Raw genomic sequence first — 16,369 nt, forward strand, 5'->3', positions numbered from 1 at the left:
AATGGCCATTCAGGATCTTCTCCCAGTTCAAAAGGCATTTTAAAGTCGACACGTGCAATGCATAAAATCATCACGGTGCTCAGGGGTATAAGACACCCTTGAACCACCCTTTAATATGAAATGATATGCCTGCAGTCCGTGACTTAAATGCAAGACATTTTACAGTCAAATCCACATATTCACTGAAGTAAATTAACATTATACACAAGAAACTTAATCTGCCTTTGCGTTTGGAAATTACTGATTGTAAAATGATATGTACATTCAAGAAATCCATTCACTCTGATATTCCTCAATGCTGTTTATTTTTTCTTTCTGTGTACAGTATGAACAGGAGTCTAAACGATATCCTTTTGGAGTTTACGTCAAATTCAAGTGTGATCACCCTCAGCCAGTCAGTCCCTTTATATATGACAGCGCAATTCATCAAATCATTCTGTAAATATACTGCAAAATGTTTGACTTGGAAGAGAAATGTCCCACTGTAAACCAGCTCATACACTTTCCCACTTTATCCTCAGAACACACATATGCTGCAGTTGAGGCTGTGTGGTGTCAAGTACTTAAGTATAGATGAGGAATCCTGGAAGGATTTCATAAACCCAGGAGTTCATTTTCATCTGCCATTCAGTAATGTGCTAATTTCTTACATGTGAACAATATGATACTTTTATCAGATTAAATGTCATAAAGCAAACGGATACTTAAAGTCCTTGCAAAATATAAGCAAGTTTCTCAATAGTAAAAATAAAAAGTAACAGAATCACTACACATTTTCAATGTTTACGTGAGCGCATAACCACAATCTATAACAAGGTAGACTATGCAACAAATCAGTAGTTATAAATATTACATTGTGCATTTATATTGCACATATCAAGTGTTCTCATGACATGATAGGTATGCGTTAGTTACCAAATGTCATTTGTTTTTATCCAAAGTTGCAACAGCACGTTTTATAGGACATAGGCTATACATTTTACACAAATCCGCTTGCCCCCCCCCCACACGCCCCTCTTGTGTTTTTCTAAATAAAACAAAGCTATCATACAATTGTGATATTAAGTGTGATAAATATTCATGCAGACGACACTATCTAAGATCTATTATGTGAACAACATACAAAGCTGCATGAGGCAGACACTGCGTGAATAGGAGGGAGTCTGCTTTTACTGGACATCAAACTCAATAATAAAACAAGATATGTAAATTTAAAAAAAAGGCACAATGACATATCAGGAGTAGAATACAGAATATATCATACGACACATATGACAGCTGTCTTGCGATCAGTAATAGAGTAAACAATTAAAACACAGGCGCAATCACATCACATGCAACACTGAAAAGAAACAGTCACACACACACAGTCACGCGCGCACGTACACACAGGCACACAACTGACAAAGCAAGCACAATTCACCTTTTACCCTGTCTTCGCTCTTACTGATGAATTCCCGATTCAGAGTTTCGCCTTTTACTCAAGGAAGGATAATCGAGTTTTAACAGAAGGAATGCTGTACTACAAACCAGGACTTTAATGGTCTTTAATGGGCGCGTGTTCGAAGCAACCGAGGTGAACGTGGAGGCTGTGAACAGTCGCTCAGTTTGCTGTCCAAGGCGGGAGAATCGCAGCGGTCACGGGATACAGGGCGCTTCCGGGAAACTTTCACCTTCGGCGGTGTGCTGAACCGTGTGTTCCTGCAGAGCTGCAAGGTCAACAAAGCGCTCGCCGCACCACACGCATTTAAACTGCGTCTCGCGCGAGTGCACGCTCTGATGCTTGGCCAAGTGCTCGCGTTGCTTGAAGCTTTTGTCGCAGCTGGCGCACTTAAAAGGTTTCTCCCCGGTGTGGACCCGACGGTGGCGCTGCAGCTCAGAGGAGTACCTGAAGCGTTTCTCACAGTCAGGACATTTCAGGGGTTTTTCGCGGGTAGGGTCGCAGCGGTGCTGGACAAACTCCGACGATGACACGAAGCGCTTGTCACACAAAGAGCATTTCAGCGGCTTCTCTGTGCAGTGACTGTTTTGGTGGCGCTGCAGAGTGGAGTTCTTTTTGTAACCTTTGCCGCACACGTCACACTTGTAGGGCTTCTCTACTTCACCTCCACATTTGTGCCTCAGCAGTTCTCCGGATTGGCTAAAAGACTTCTGGCAAGATGCACACTTAAATAAGCTTTCCATGCCATGCACCTGCTGATGATAGAGCAAGTGGGACGGCTGAAGAAAGCCCTTGTCACAGAGATTACACTTAAAAGGGCGCTCGGCCGGATTCTTATGAGTGCGACGGTGGCGTACGAGAGCGTACTGCTGCTTGAAACTCATCTGGCACTCCTCGCACTGGAACGGTCGCTCCTCAGAATGAGTGCGTTCGTGCTGCCGCAGGTCCGAGGGACGCTTGAAGCTCTTTCCGCACGAGCCGCATCGGAAAGGCCGTTCTCCTTCTGGCTGGCATTGATGGTGCAGGAGCTCCGACGACTCCTTAAAGTGCATTTCGCACAGGTTGCACTTGAAAAGGTGCTCGCCCGAATGGGCGTACATGTGGCGTACGAGGTGAGAACGGTGCTTGAAGCTCTTCTCGCACACAGCACACTTATATGGCCGCTCAGAGCTATGTGTGCGCTGGTGGTGAGCCAAATGTGAAGACTGGCTGAAGCTTTTATCGCACGTGTCACATTTGTACGGCTTCTCACCCGTGTGTACCCTTTCGTGGCGAGTTAGCTCCGACAAATGCCGGAAGGACTTATGGCACACAGAGCACTTGTACGGCCTATCTGGCGCAGAGGCCTCAAAAGTAGGTGGGGATGAGGCACTGATTGCCGCACCACCAGCGGATGTCTCTCCGGTGGAGGGCTGCTGAGGATTGGCTGCCGACGAGGTGGGAGTGACGTTTCCAGATCCGGGACGATACGTTTTCTCACAAATGGAACATTTCATTGGGTTGTTTCCATTGCCGTGGGAGTTGTGATGCTGGGCCAGGGAAGTGAGCAACGAGAAACCCATCTTACACACGCCACAAACAAAAGGCTTCTGTTCCACCTGAACACACTGATGCTCTAGCAGATCAGTGGCTTGGCTGAAGATCTTCATGCACTGTGTACACTGGAAAGACCTGTCTTGGGTCACCATGCACTGGTGCTCGTGGGGATTGGCCAGATGAGATATGTCATGTCCACAGGCGCCACACTTATGCACTCTTTCACCGGCTAGCTGCATGGAGGGCTGTTGAGCTTGCACAACATGCTGCTGGCCCAGCTGCTGCTGCAGAGACGAATCTGGTTGGAGGACAACGCCATACACTGTGCAGGCCAGAGTGTCCGTTGTCTGAGGAAGTGTGTGTACTACAGAAGGTGGAGCCACCGTATGCTGCTGCTGCTGCCACGCCTCTGTCATTCTTCCTCTTTAATATTCAGTGCTCAGGGGGTGAGTTTTGAAATGACAGAGTCGAGTGACGAAGTTAATGATGCAGTAGTCAGGATGGTGAGCTCTCTGTAGGTTACACGCGTTCTTATAGATAGATAAGCATGCACACCTGGAGGGACACAAAACAATCACAGAATTAGGATTTGTGGTGTGGGTTGATTAACTAGCCAAAATCATCACATTGCACGAGTAGGCCCACGTATTGTGAATGCGCGACAAACAACACAATTTTGTTCGAGCACCTAAACGCAATGATTCCAGGGGTCCGTCGGGTTTGCTAAATACAAAATTATCTTGATTGTTGACGATATACTGTACTCATTGGGCAACCAAAACACATGTACTGTTTGTTGAATGCATACACATTTTCAAGAATGTCACTAAAAGGCTGCTTTCAAATAATACAACTTCATGCACAACCGGGCTTGGTCTATTACCTGAACTGAATAAATCATGCACTAAAATATATTAACGAATTTGTCGAACGTGTAATGTACGTTTCGTTTCACACCGCTAAATTAACAAGGAGCTGCGGCGGCCCACGCACAACTTCTAACTATTAAACATCGACATCTTCACCATTTTGAGGCCGTAACCGAAGCTAGTCGCCGCGGCAGCTAGCAGCTAACCCGCTAAATGCATCCTAAACGTTACAATACGCAAGTCGGAATTTTTATGCTATTATGTTGCTATTGGTGCCTTCAAATAACTACCGCTTTAGTCTCTCTGCCCACTACGTACGGGTTTGTAACGATTCGTTGTCCTGGCTACACGACAAAAGAGCGACAGACGCAACGCTGAAAAGCTATTGCCGCTTTCCCCGACAACGCGTTTCATGAAAGGCCACCATAAGATTGAATGGTCCAGCGTGAGATGGGAGCCTCCACGGAGAACTGACCCCGAATCTTAAGTAGGCCTCCGCCGAGCCGCACGGCGAAACTCGCCTTTTACGCCTTGGCTCTCACAACTGCAAAGATCTCATCCTGCAAACACTCGTTCACCAATACGTACCCAGGTCGCTTAGTGATGTTTCTCACTGCTGTCTTCGGACCACAGCCGACAGAATTCGGCCTAAGTGGAGGTCGCGGGAGAATCGGCAGAGGGGATGCGGTAGGAACTCGACGCCATCCTCCTACATTCGGACGAATCGCAGAAAACATGCAGTGAGCTCAGCTCCCACCGCACTCGCTTCATTGCAGCAGCGCCACCTCTAAAAACGAAAGCAAGCGGGGGGGATAACGACTCACAAGGTTTTGTCACAAGAACAATCCAACAAAGACGAGGAGGAACGGGAAACAGGTCACAAATACAGTACTGTATCGGGTTTACACCACAACACTAGGGGGCAGTGTTTCAACCATTCAACTGAAACGACAATAACCAGGATTCAGCCAGCACACGCAATCACGAATCCGCATTATTATTATTATTATTATTATTATTATTATTATTATTATTATTATTATTATTATTATTATTATTATTAATTAATAATAACTAATTAATAATTATAATAATTGATTAATAATAATTAATAATTCTAATTTAATTATATATTATATATATATATATATATATTATATATATATTATATACACCAAGTATAATTCTAACTTGTTGACAATAATTAATTAATTATTATTATTATTATTATTATTATTATTATTAATAATAATAATAATAATAATAATAATAGTAATAATCAAGGCTCCAGACATCCTATGTGGCATTTTCATGTTCTCGCCATACTTGGGTGGCTTAGATCTTGTCTTGCAGTGTGAGGAGATCTGATTTTGAAATCTTCTTTTCCTTTCGGCTTTGCCCTTGACGGGGTCGCCACAGCAAATCAGTGTCCTCCATCAGTGTCCTCCATTTTGTTTCGGCCAAGCTTTTACGTCGGATGCCCTTCCTGACACAACAGGATTTAGCTTGAATTGTAGTTGTTATTGACCATTAGTTTTTATTCCATGGTCATTTTTTAACGTGCATGATTGTACTTTGGATGGTTATGCACATTTAATGTGAACATTCCTGGTAAGTTATTAGTGTTGTGTCACGTTCATTTAAACACCTATAGCTATTTGGACATTGAAATGACTTTTATGCTAGCATAACAATGTGAATTGACTTGAAACAAAAACAAAAGCAATTCAAAAACCAGTCTGCATGTTTTATTTTAATCCATACAGTTATGTAGTTCACATAACTTTACCTTCAATCATTCTTGCATCCAACAATGTCAAACAATTCTTTTAAACAAGGTGATAGTTGAGCTGGAATCTTGCTTCTCCAAATCTATTACAGTTAGAAATTATGCTTTGTGGATTCCAGCCACTTTTAGTTTTACCCCTCAATTCATGTCTCTCTATCTTGGGCCTCATCATCATCTCTGAAGGTTGAACTAGATAAAAAAAAAACTTGTTGACAAAAGAGTAGAACGTATATGTGCTTGTGCCACTTACTCTGTGCAACCATTAATTTGAATATTTTCACAAAGTCACAGCAGAAGTAATACAGTTGTTAATTTAACATGTATAGCCTGCTTAGAACATCACAATTTGATGTTGAATCATTATTTCTTGACCCTTTTTGGTACATGGTTCACCATAGTGGACAATCATTCAAAGGTTACTCCCTCCTACAATGAATGGGAGCTCTTATTTTCTAGCATAAAATTAGGTAACACAGACACTATAGCAATGACAATTGCGGAAATGAAGAACTGTCAACTTTAAAAAGAACAGATCGTCGTGTACACCCTTAATAAAGACGTATTCTCATGCCTGAAGACGCAAATGGGGACCTTTTTGATTGAATGGCCCACATAAGCTTTACCATTGAATGAAAAAAAAATCATCTGATTGGCACATTAGACTTATCTAACGGTAAACACAACATTCAGATCGTTATTGGCTTGTGCGGGCTAAAATGACAAGTACATGCAGCCACGTCGTTGCTGGATATACGTGTGTGAGAATTCTCTCAATTTTGAAACGACGTTATTGATTTAAGACCTCGTGAAACTCAACCAACTGGGAACAAGCTTCCTTGTTACCGAATAATTTGCACTTGTTCAACTTCTACTATAAATCGTGTCACAATTGCTAACCTTTCTCAACTCTTTGCCAATGCCGTTTAGCGAGGGAGGCTTTTTTATGTCAACCAAAGCAGGTTGGAGCATCTTTCGGCTTGCTTCTCCCCCCAAACAAGCTGGGAAGACAAACCCGATGCTGGGACTGTCTGAAAGAGAGCTTTGCGTAGGTGAGGAGACTGTCTGTGGGTGTGCGCGTCACACTCGCCGCATCGCAATTAAAGAAATAATTAAAAAAAGAAGAAACATATATAAGTTTAAGATACAACTATTCTATTTGACAACATATGTTTAATCTTTGTAATTATTTTGTAACTTTGTGACCTTTAAAGGACAACCGACATCACTTTTTTTGTTTCCTGACATCAGAAAAACGTTTTATAGCATCTAAAATACCCAAAACACGCAGCCTGATATTTTTAGTCAAATGCAAAACACCAATAAAAATGACTTAAAGTGTCCAAAGTCTGCAAAAAATTGAGCTGCGAATTGGGCATTTTCAGAAAGTCCCGCCCCCAGTTCGTGACGTCACGCCAATACGTCTTGCCTTGCTCGAGAATTAAAACAATGGCTGCCACAATTGTGGTTTCGCAGGTGCGCAGGTGCGGCGCGCAACGTGCGACGGAGGAGGACATGCACTCTTGAGTGCTTCCTTTCATTAGGACTGCTGAACAGCAAATGAGCCCTGAATACATGTGAGCAACTGCAAGATAACATTTAATCGTCTCTGCTTGATCTGTGAACAGATAAAATCTACAATGACTAAGAGAAAAGGCAGGGCTACCGATGCTAACACCAAAGCTAACGTCAGCCCTGTACCCCTTAATGCTGCTACTACAGGATGTGAAAGTGAAAATACTGTTTCTTTGCCTCCTGTATGTCGTCCAAAAGAAAGTCACGCCATGATTGTTACTAATATGCACGATTACCTGGGGGGTGAACCTACTGCGGCTTCCAATGAGAATGTGGTGGGAGATTCGTTCCCTCCGCTTCCACTCTCTCCTGCGGCTACCTCTACGACAGTTTCCTCCTCTACTTCACCAGCAGCTAAAATAGCTCGCAATATCCGAGGTCCAGTTCCCCAAGACCTCATGGCAATTCTGCTCGCTGAATTCGAGTCTCTGCGGCAACTAATGAACACAAGAGCTGATGCCCTAGAGCAGGCATGGGTAAACTACGGCCCGCGGGCCACATACGGCCCGTTAGGCTTTTCAATCCGGCCCGCCGAACTTGCCCAAACTATAGTACAAACAGTGTCTAAAACTCATGACAAAAAGCTAGCGAACAACAGGGCAGATAACTGAAAAGTTGCCTGCCCCATTTTTCCCAACTTGAAGCAAAATGAGACCAATCCCAATAAGAAACATTGTCACAAAGTATAAAGTTTGTTTTTAAATCAAGAATGCACCAACTTCAAATGCTACCTTGCTTAATTTACATCAAATGCGCATGGCTGTAAATTTTGCTACAGTCGTCGATTGTCATTGTGGTGCACAATGCAACGTTTGCATTGATTCCTACGAGCCATTAAGCCCCTTTCATAAGTCTCACGTACACTTTACAGTCACGGTTTAATGTAAATTTACGTTTTGTAGCGTCGCATATGTTGTTAGCTTCTTTTGAATCTTTCGTCTGGGCTGAGGTTCTGTGCATCTATATTTGGTAAATGACATGCAATTGCACGACTTTGTAACGCTTGCGAAAGTCCGGAAGAAAGAAGCAGGCTTCTGATTGTTTCAGTTTCAGTTTCAGAAGGTCCCACCCCTCTGTTCGTGACGTCACGCCAAGACGTCTTTCCTTGCTCGAGAATCAAACAATGGCTTCAGATTCGGAGAAGATGTTTTCTTGTTCTTGTTCTTCTGAAGAGGAAAGCATAAATGTTTGCAATTGATTCTAGGAGTCCTCCCATATCAATTCGAGCCGTCAAGAACAGAAATGTAGCACCCAGAAAAAGCAGAAGATTGCGCCCAAGCTCCGTTGGAAATGGGCTGATTTGTCAGCTGGGAATTTGTGTCAGCGAATATCAAATAGTTGTCTTGGTGCAACACACAACGATTCACCATGGCGTTATTTATGTGTTTTCCTTCTAATTTCGCCATCAACACAGATCAACACGAAGTTTTCAGACCAAACAAAGTACCCAAAATGCATTGTATGTCGCTTTCTCGGTCAGGGGCGGTCCAAACGTGACGTCACATGGGGATCATCAACTCGAAAACAAGACTTCATGAATATTCAGCGCAAGTCTTAAACCGTAAACTATAGCTATATGCTGTGGAATCTTTGTAAAATACGCTCAGTCGAAGTCATTTGAAGTGATTTTATAAATTATGGACATAACTTGTTCAGAGTATTTCCGGCCCAAACACTCCCTCCAAATGCTCCTGGCCCGGCCCCTCTGTCAAATTTTAGAACCCAATGCGGCCCGCGAGTCAAAAAGTTTGCCCACCCCTGCCCTAGAGGCTATGATTAAGATGAACTCAGTGACTATTGCAAAAGTACAAACAGAGAGTAAAGAAAATACAAAACAAATAAATGGCTTGAAAGTTTCTCTGGACCAGATGCACGCAGAGACGGTTGCAATAAAGGATAGATTGGGAAAACTGTAGTCTCACCCACGCAGTTTAAACAAAGACATGATAAACCGCATTTCCAAGTGGGAGACCTATCATCGACGTTGGAATCTTATCCTCCATGGACTGGAAGAAAGCAACCAGCAAAATATTCGCCAGGAGACCATACAAGTGCTTCAGGGTGTGCTGCCTGAGGCCAAGGACAAGATCCCTGGTGTGGTGGACACCATCCATCGCCTCGGCCCGAGACGCCCAGACAGCTCCAGGAGTCGCCCTATAATGATCCAGTTTGCCTTCAGGATCCACAAAGAAGCCATCTGGGCAGCAGCGAAAGCGGGTAACTCCTTCCTCCAGGCTAAAGGTCTTCGGCTATCCCTTGACTTCCCACCAGAGGTACGTGAGAGGAGGCGTCTGTTGTGGCCCCAAGTGGACAAGGCCAGAAAGGAACATAAGCAGGCCCATTTTGTGGGAGGCCGTGCCTTTGTGGATGGGGTTGAGATCTTCCCTCCCTGATATTTAGGAGGTTCTGACTGACTTAACCTCTAAGTATTCTCCAATATCTGTAAATAATTTTTGATTTACCAGGCTGTTAAGCTAATAGTATTAAAAGAATAATAAATAAATAATGAATAAAGCAGTTGCTCTCGAAATAGAAATTTCTCCATAAACTCCAACTCGTCCAAAATTCTTCAGCCCGGATCATCACCAAAACCCCCTCCTTTCACCACATCACCCCTGTACTCCAGCAACTCCACTGGCTACCGGTTAAACATCGTATCGAATTCAAAATACTTCTGTTTACTTTCAAAGCCATCCATAACCTTGCTCCTCCCTATCTTTCTGACCTGCTTCAAATCTCTGTTCCCTCTCGGTCCCTCAGATCCTCATCCTCCCTTCACCTCTATGTGCCCTCTGCCCGTCTCACCACGATGGGATGCAGAGCTTTCAGCCGCTCTGCTCCCAAACTCTGGAATTCACTCCCACCCAACATCCGTAATATTGACTCCCTCCCTATTTTCAAGGCTCATCTCAAAACCCATTTGTTTAAAATTGCTTTCAATGTATAATTCTCTCTGCTATTTTATTATTTATCATTTTACTTATGGTTTTATTGTTATGTGCTGTGTTCTATTGTTTTTATTGTAAAGTGTCCTTGGGTGTTTTGAAAGGCGCTTGAAATAAAATGTATTATTATTATTATTATAAATTTAATATTCTACACGTTATGTTACACATCATACATTATGGGCTTATTATGTTTAAATGTACTACTTTTGGTTATTCAGCAGTCCTTAGTCTCTATTTCTTTTTCAATAGAGACTGTGCTTCACCAAATCTTTGGTGTGAGCACTTTGTTTTTGAAGTGATCCCGTGGATTGCTGTTTGAGTTTTCTATATTTAGTTCTTATTAAAAATATTGTAATTTCTTTTATATTTTACTTTTCCTAGCTTAATCTTTCACTTCTTCTATTTTCCTTGTCTATTTTCTACTGTTCTCATCCCTATGTCCCTTTCCCTTCTCTCCTTAAATGCCAGGGGTTTGAGGAACTCCTTGAAACGCAAAGCTGTATTTTTGTTTCTCAGAAAATTTAAGTGTGATTTCTTGTTTTTACAAGAAACTCAGTACAACAAATGACGTCAGTCTCTGGAAAAGTCAATGGGAAAGAGATTTATGGGGAGCACACAGGTCGGAAAAAGCAGCCGGTGTCACAGTTCTAAAAGAAAATTTCTCTGGGGAAATTATTGGTCATGACAGTGACCCAGAAGGTCACTATATCATACTTATGTTGGCAATCTCTGGTAAAAATGTTATCATGATTAATATATATGGGTACAATTCACGTCCTAAAAATATATTATTGTTAGAAGAAATTGATAAAAAAGTTGAGTACTGGTTAAACAAATATCCAACTGCCTATTTAATTCTGGGTGGTGATTTTAATGTAGTTATGAATAACAAACTAGATCGACTTCCACCACCAAGCCAAGCAGTCTCTAATCTATACCTCATCACCTTCATGGAGAAATACAACCTATATGATGTTTTCAGAGAAAAGTTTCCCTCTCTAAAAACATATACTTGGCACTCTAAGGACCTTTCAAAACAGTCTAGACTGGATTACTGGTTGATATCTAAAACAATCTCTGCGGACCTCGTTGAAGTAGACTACCACCCAGCACCACTGTCTGATCATAAAATAATTACACTTAAGGTAACCTTGACACCAGTTATGAATATTCCTAAGGCTTTATGTTGGAAGCTGAACAATAGTTTGTTAGCCCATGATGAAGTAAAGGAAAATATAAACAGGTTAATAAAATCTCATTGGGACACAGCTCTTCTTCAAAAATCTTTCAGCCTCCAATGGGAACTTCTAAAATACGAAATTGGTAAATATATGAGGAAATATAGCAGCAATTTAGCGAAACACAGAGGAGCGGAAGAGGATGATTTATGTGCTCAAATAATGTCTCTTTCCAGTCAATCAGCAACCCTATCTGAGGATGATCACGCCAAGTTAGCAGACTACCAAAATAAACTTGATGATATATATAGACAAAAGCAGAGGGCGCATTCATCAGATCCAGGAGGCGTTGGCTGGAAGAAGGGGAAAAATGCTCATCGTACTTTTTTAACTTGGAAAAATCTAAATCTAAAAAGCAAACCATTGACACATTAAAAATTGATAACAAAATTGTTTCAGACTACCACAAAATCTCCTCTTTCTGCTCAAAATTCTATGGTAACCTATATACTTCCAACCATATGCAAGCAGAGCCAGTGTCAATTTTAGAGTCCATTACGTCCAATAAAACTATTAGCATTAATGAGAAAAAACGATGTGATCAACCAATTAATCTAATTGAAGTGCAGGATGCAATTAAGCAGCTCAAGATGAATAAATCTCCTGGAAACGTCGGGCTTACTTCAGAATTGTATAAAACCTTCTCTGAACCTTTGGCTCCTTTCCTGCTCAATGTTTTTTCTGAAAGCATCTCAAAAGGCTCCCTCCCCTGTTCACTCTCTCAAGGTCTTATATCTCTCATTCCAAAACCAAAAAAAGACACATCATCTCTTGAAAACTGGCGCCCTATCTGCCTATTAAATACAGACTATAAAATTTTGGCCTCCATTCTTGCAAACCGAATTAGAAAATCCCTACCGCATATAATTAGTGAAACACAGTCAGGCTTCTTGAGTAAAAGACACATTGCCAATAATGTTCGTCTTGTATTGGATATTCTTGATTATCAGGAACTTATTAACCACAATAGTTTTATTTTATTTCTCGATTTTTACAAAGCCTTTGACACTTTGGAACACCGTTTTATTTTTCAATCACTTAATAAGTTTGGTTTTGGAAACTACTTTACTCAGGCTGTTAAGACACTGTACACCAACTGCAACTCCTCAATACTGCTTAAATATGGTACGTCCCCTCGCTTCAACGTCTCCCGTGGCATCCGTCAAGGTTGTCCCATTTCTCCCTATTTATTCTTACTTTCAGCACAAATTTTATCACTGTTGGTCACTGAAAGCGAGGTCCAAGGGATTGAAGTAGCGGGCAGGCAGGTTGTGATTAGCCAGGTGGCAGATGACACCACACTCTTCCTGAAAAATCCTGAGCAAATTCCAAGGGCCATAGCTCTGGTTAAAGAGTTTTCCAAAGCGTCAGGTCTTTCGCTTAATATAAATAAATGTGAGTTGTTAGCTGTGAAATCATGTAATGAATCTATGCTATACAACATACCTGTTAAAAATCAAGTGACGTACCTAGGTGTTGTCATAGCCAAAGACGACGAAGAGCGTTGTCATTTGAACCTCGATCCAATAATTGATAAAACCAAGAAGCGCTTTAATCACTGGTTACAAAGGGATCTATCACTAAACGGAAGAATACTGCTAGCAAAAAGTGAGGGAATCTCTCGGTTTGTATATCCTGCAATGGCTTTAAATGTGGATCCAAGCACATGTAAGACAATGGACAAAATAATGTATAACTTTGTATGGAAAAATAAAACTCATTATATAAGAAACTCAGTCATATCTAGGACGGTAAAGGAGGGAGGCCTAGATTTTTTGGACTTTACTTCTCTAAACTATACGTTTAAGATTAACTGGCTACGTAATTATCTGTGTAGCCCTGATGCAATCTGGAATTTCATTCCAAAATCCATGTTTTCCCGACTTGGTGGTCTGTCTTTCTTGCTGAAATGTAATTATAAGGTTGAAAAATTGCCTGTTAACCTATCAAAATTTCATAAACAAGTTTTATTAGCCTGGTGCCTAATGTATAACCATTCTTTCTCTCCGCATTCATGTATGATCTGGAATAACTGTCATATTTTGTACAAAAACAAATCACTGTTTTTGTCGAGATGGATTGACTGGGGTATCATTTATGTAAAGCAACTTTTTAACACAAACAATGTTTTAATGAACTATGCTGAGTTTCTCAATACGCATCAAATCCCTGTGACCCCTAAGGACTTTGCCATCGTTATGGATGCCATTCCAAGTGGTATCATAAGCCTGTTCAAGGGTCACTCCGCTACTCCCGACAGACCACCGCCAATTCCAGTGACAGAAACTGCCCTGGGGAAACTCTGTTTCTCATCAATTGCTCGAAATCGGAACCGTGCAATTCGACATTTGTTTCAAAAATCTTTTGTGACGGTTCCCTACGTTGTTCATCACTGGAGAACGTATGTCCCAAATATCCCATGAGAAAAGGTTTGGACCCTCCCATATAAATTTTTCATCACAAACAAACAAAGAGAAATAACATACAAACTTTTGCACCGTTGCTATCCTGTTAAACATAAGATACGGTCCTTACAGGATATATCATGTACATTTTGTGAAGCTGAGCCTGAAACTGCAACTCACCTCTTCTGGGCTTGTCCCGAAACTACTCGCTTCTGGAAACACTTTGTCAAATACGTTCAATGTAAAGTCACTTCTCTGTTCATATTTCATTACAAAGACATGCTGTTTGGATATTACAACAAGACCAACGATAAATATTTTATTATTAATTTATTAGTTTTTCTTGCCAAACATCATATTCATAAATCTAAATTTTGTGGGAGGAAACCCCTATTTGTAATATTTCAAAATGAAATGAAACTATATCAGAAAACAATTCAACCATCTGCCGACCCAAATGCTATCAAAACACATGATTTGTTGATGAAATATGGCATAGGATGATGTGCTTGCCGAAATCATCTGGTGTCCCCCCCCCTCTCTTTTTTTTGTCAATTTGACTATGTTGTGCAGACTCGATGGAATGTTAAAACCCCTGGCACCCCCCTTCCCCCGCTCTCTCTCTCTTCTATTTTGTTCTTCTCTCCTCTTCTTTCTTCTTGTAAAATGATTATCTGTCAGGAACTTCTATTTCCTGTGCGATCAGGTACTGTCTCATACGCGATTATGTCACCTAATGTATGTTGCCAACTATTTGGAAAATATCAAGTATGCAGAAAGATTTGCTGAGACACACCTCAGATGTACTTTTAGAAGCTCCACAAGCTATTCAAAACCAATGGTTTTGTTTACTTCTGTTGTGTTTTGTTTGCAGTGTGTTTGTCTGTTTGTTTGGTTCTGTTGCTTTGTATGTTTGCATGCCATTTGAATTAATAAAAAAAAAAAAAAAAAAAAAAAAAAAGAGAATTAAAACAATGGCTTCAGATTTGGAGAATATATAATATGCTTTCTTGTTACACTTCCAGTTATGAATATGATTCAAATAGTTCTGAAGAGGAAAGCAGACAATGTTTGCAATCGATTAAAGAAGGTTTTCTGGGTCGTTTTGATGGCTAAAGACTGACGTGTAGTGTAACAGAAAATGCAGAAGATGGTGGCAGAGCTCCGTGTAAGGAATTAATCAGCCCGTTTCCACAGGCTGATTAATTCCTTACACGGAGCTTTGTCGCCCTCTTCTGCCTCTTTTTGGTGCAACCCGAAGTTTTCAGACCAAACAAGTACAGCAAAATGCATTGACGTGATGGAAGGACTGCTACAATGTGTCCTTTTTTCGGTCAGGGGCGTTCCTTCAGTAACGTAGGGTGAGGACTCGTCACCAACTCAAAAACAAGACTTCTGGAATATTCAGCGCAGGTCTTAAAACGTACAATATAGCTATATGCAGTGATGAGAAGGTTTCTTCAGCCGTCATCTGTATATGCAGTGGAATCTTTGTAAAATACGCTCAGTATAAGTCATTTGAAGCCATTTTACAAATTATGGACACAACTTGTCCGGTGACGTCGGTTGTCCTTTAAATACGTATTCAGAAAATGACAAGTGTTTTTTTTTTAATCCAATACCGAAACACTCAAAACCATGTGTTCAACCCCGACTTCCGATCACGTGATCGTACAGGATATGCAGTAGAGATGGGAATTCCGGCTCCTTTCATAGAGCCGGTTCTTTTGGATCGGCTCTTTTGACTTCCAAATGGCTCCTCAGTTTTTTGTTACTGAAATTAATTAACTACCAAAAATCATGTAAAATTAAAATCTCACTTCAGAGATCCGGCTCTAAGAACCGGCTCTAAGAACCGGCTCGTTCGCGAACGACACATGTCTAATATGCAGTGATGACCATCAAGGCACATATTTTAAATTTGAAAATCGCACGGCCCACAACTAAACAAAATTGTCAAAAAATAGGACACATGTCAATGTCATACTTTTGTCATACTATCAAATACAAGATAATATTTTTTTTTCTTTCTGTGACTATAACATACCCGTCAACCTTGGCTAATATATATCATGGTTTCATAAAATGTACACTTTTTAAATGAACATCAACTTTGTTCTGTCAAAGCTAAACACGCTTCAATTGTGCATTGCTATTCTCTATAATTGTGAAAACAATTGGAACGAAAGAAAAGTAGATGATAATATCTCCCTTCCCATGCGCACATGTATATTTTTTTAACCACGTCTATAATACCAAACTGTTTAAAAAATGGACGCCACAATTCATACATATTTCAAACATTTTATTGTTTTCTCCACATTAACAACTTCTTAAACCAAAGCATAAGAAATAGCATGCTCAGGCATGCAATGATGTCACAACATGATGATGCCATTGGGTGTGGAGTATAAAATAGAATAGTAGAGTTTGTATTCATACCATTCATAAACTCATGACATTTCAGTTTCCACTGAGAGTTAAAAGCTAGCGTTTATTTTACACTGCTCTCCATGTCTCATCTAGCCTTGTGTTACTGAAGCAAAGAGACAAGAAGAAAGAGACTTTACA

At 40.9% G+C, this 16,369-nt stretch overlaps 2 protein-coding genes across 2 annotated transcripts in view; one reads left to right on the forward strand and one right to left on the reverse strand.

Annotated features, from left to right (window-relative positions):
* Positions 1-16,369, forward strand: part of LOC148900263 (voltage-gated potassium channel regulatory subunit KCNG4-like) — a 262,500-nt gene that overhangs the window by 106,080 nt on the left and 140,051 nt on the right. The window lies entirely within an intron of this gene.
* Positions 284-4,753, reverse strand: znf319a (zinc finger protein 319a). Its single transcript, XM_088991866.1, has 3 exons — positions 4,671-4,753; positions 4,435-4,555; positions 284-3,532 (listed from the first exon to the last, which is right to left on the reverse strand). The coding sequence occupies exon 3, from the start codon at positions 3,391-3,393 to the stop codon at positions 1,639-1,641; it is 1,755 nt and encodes a 584-aa protein (XP_088847992.1). The 5' UTR covers positions 3,394-3,532; positions 4,435-4,555; positions 4,671-4,753; the 3' UTR covers positions 284-1,638.

Source organism: Hippocampus bargibanti, linkage group LG03 (assembly GCF_051943395.1).
Source record: "Hippocampus bargibanti isolate YZ-2025 linkage group LG03, ASM5194339v1, whole genome shotgun sequence".
Taxonomy (NCBI): Eukaryota; Metazoa; Chordata; class Actinopteri; order Syngnathiformes; family Syngnathidae; genus Hippocampus; species Hippocampus bargibanti.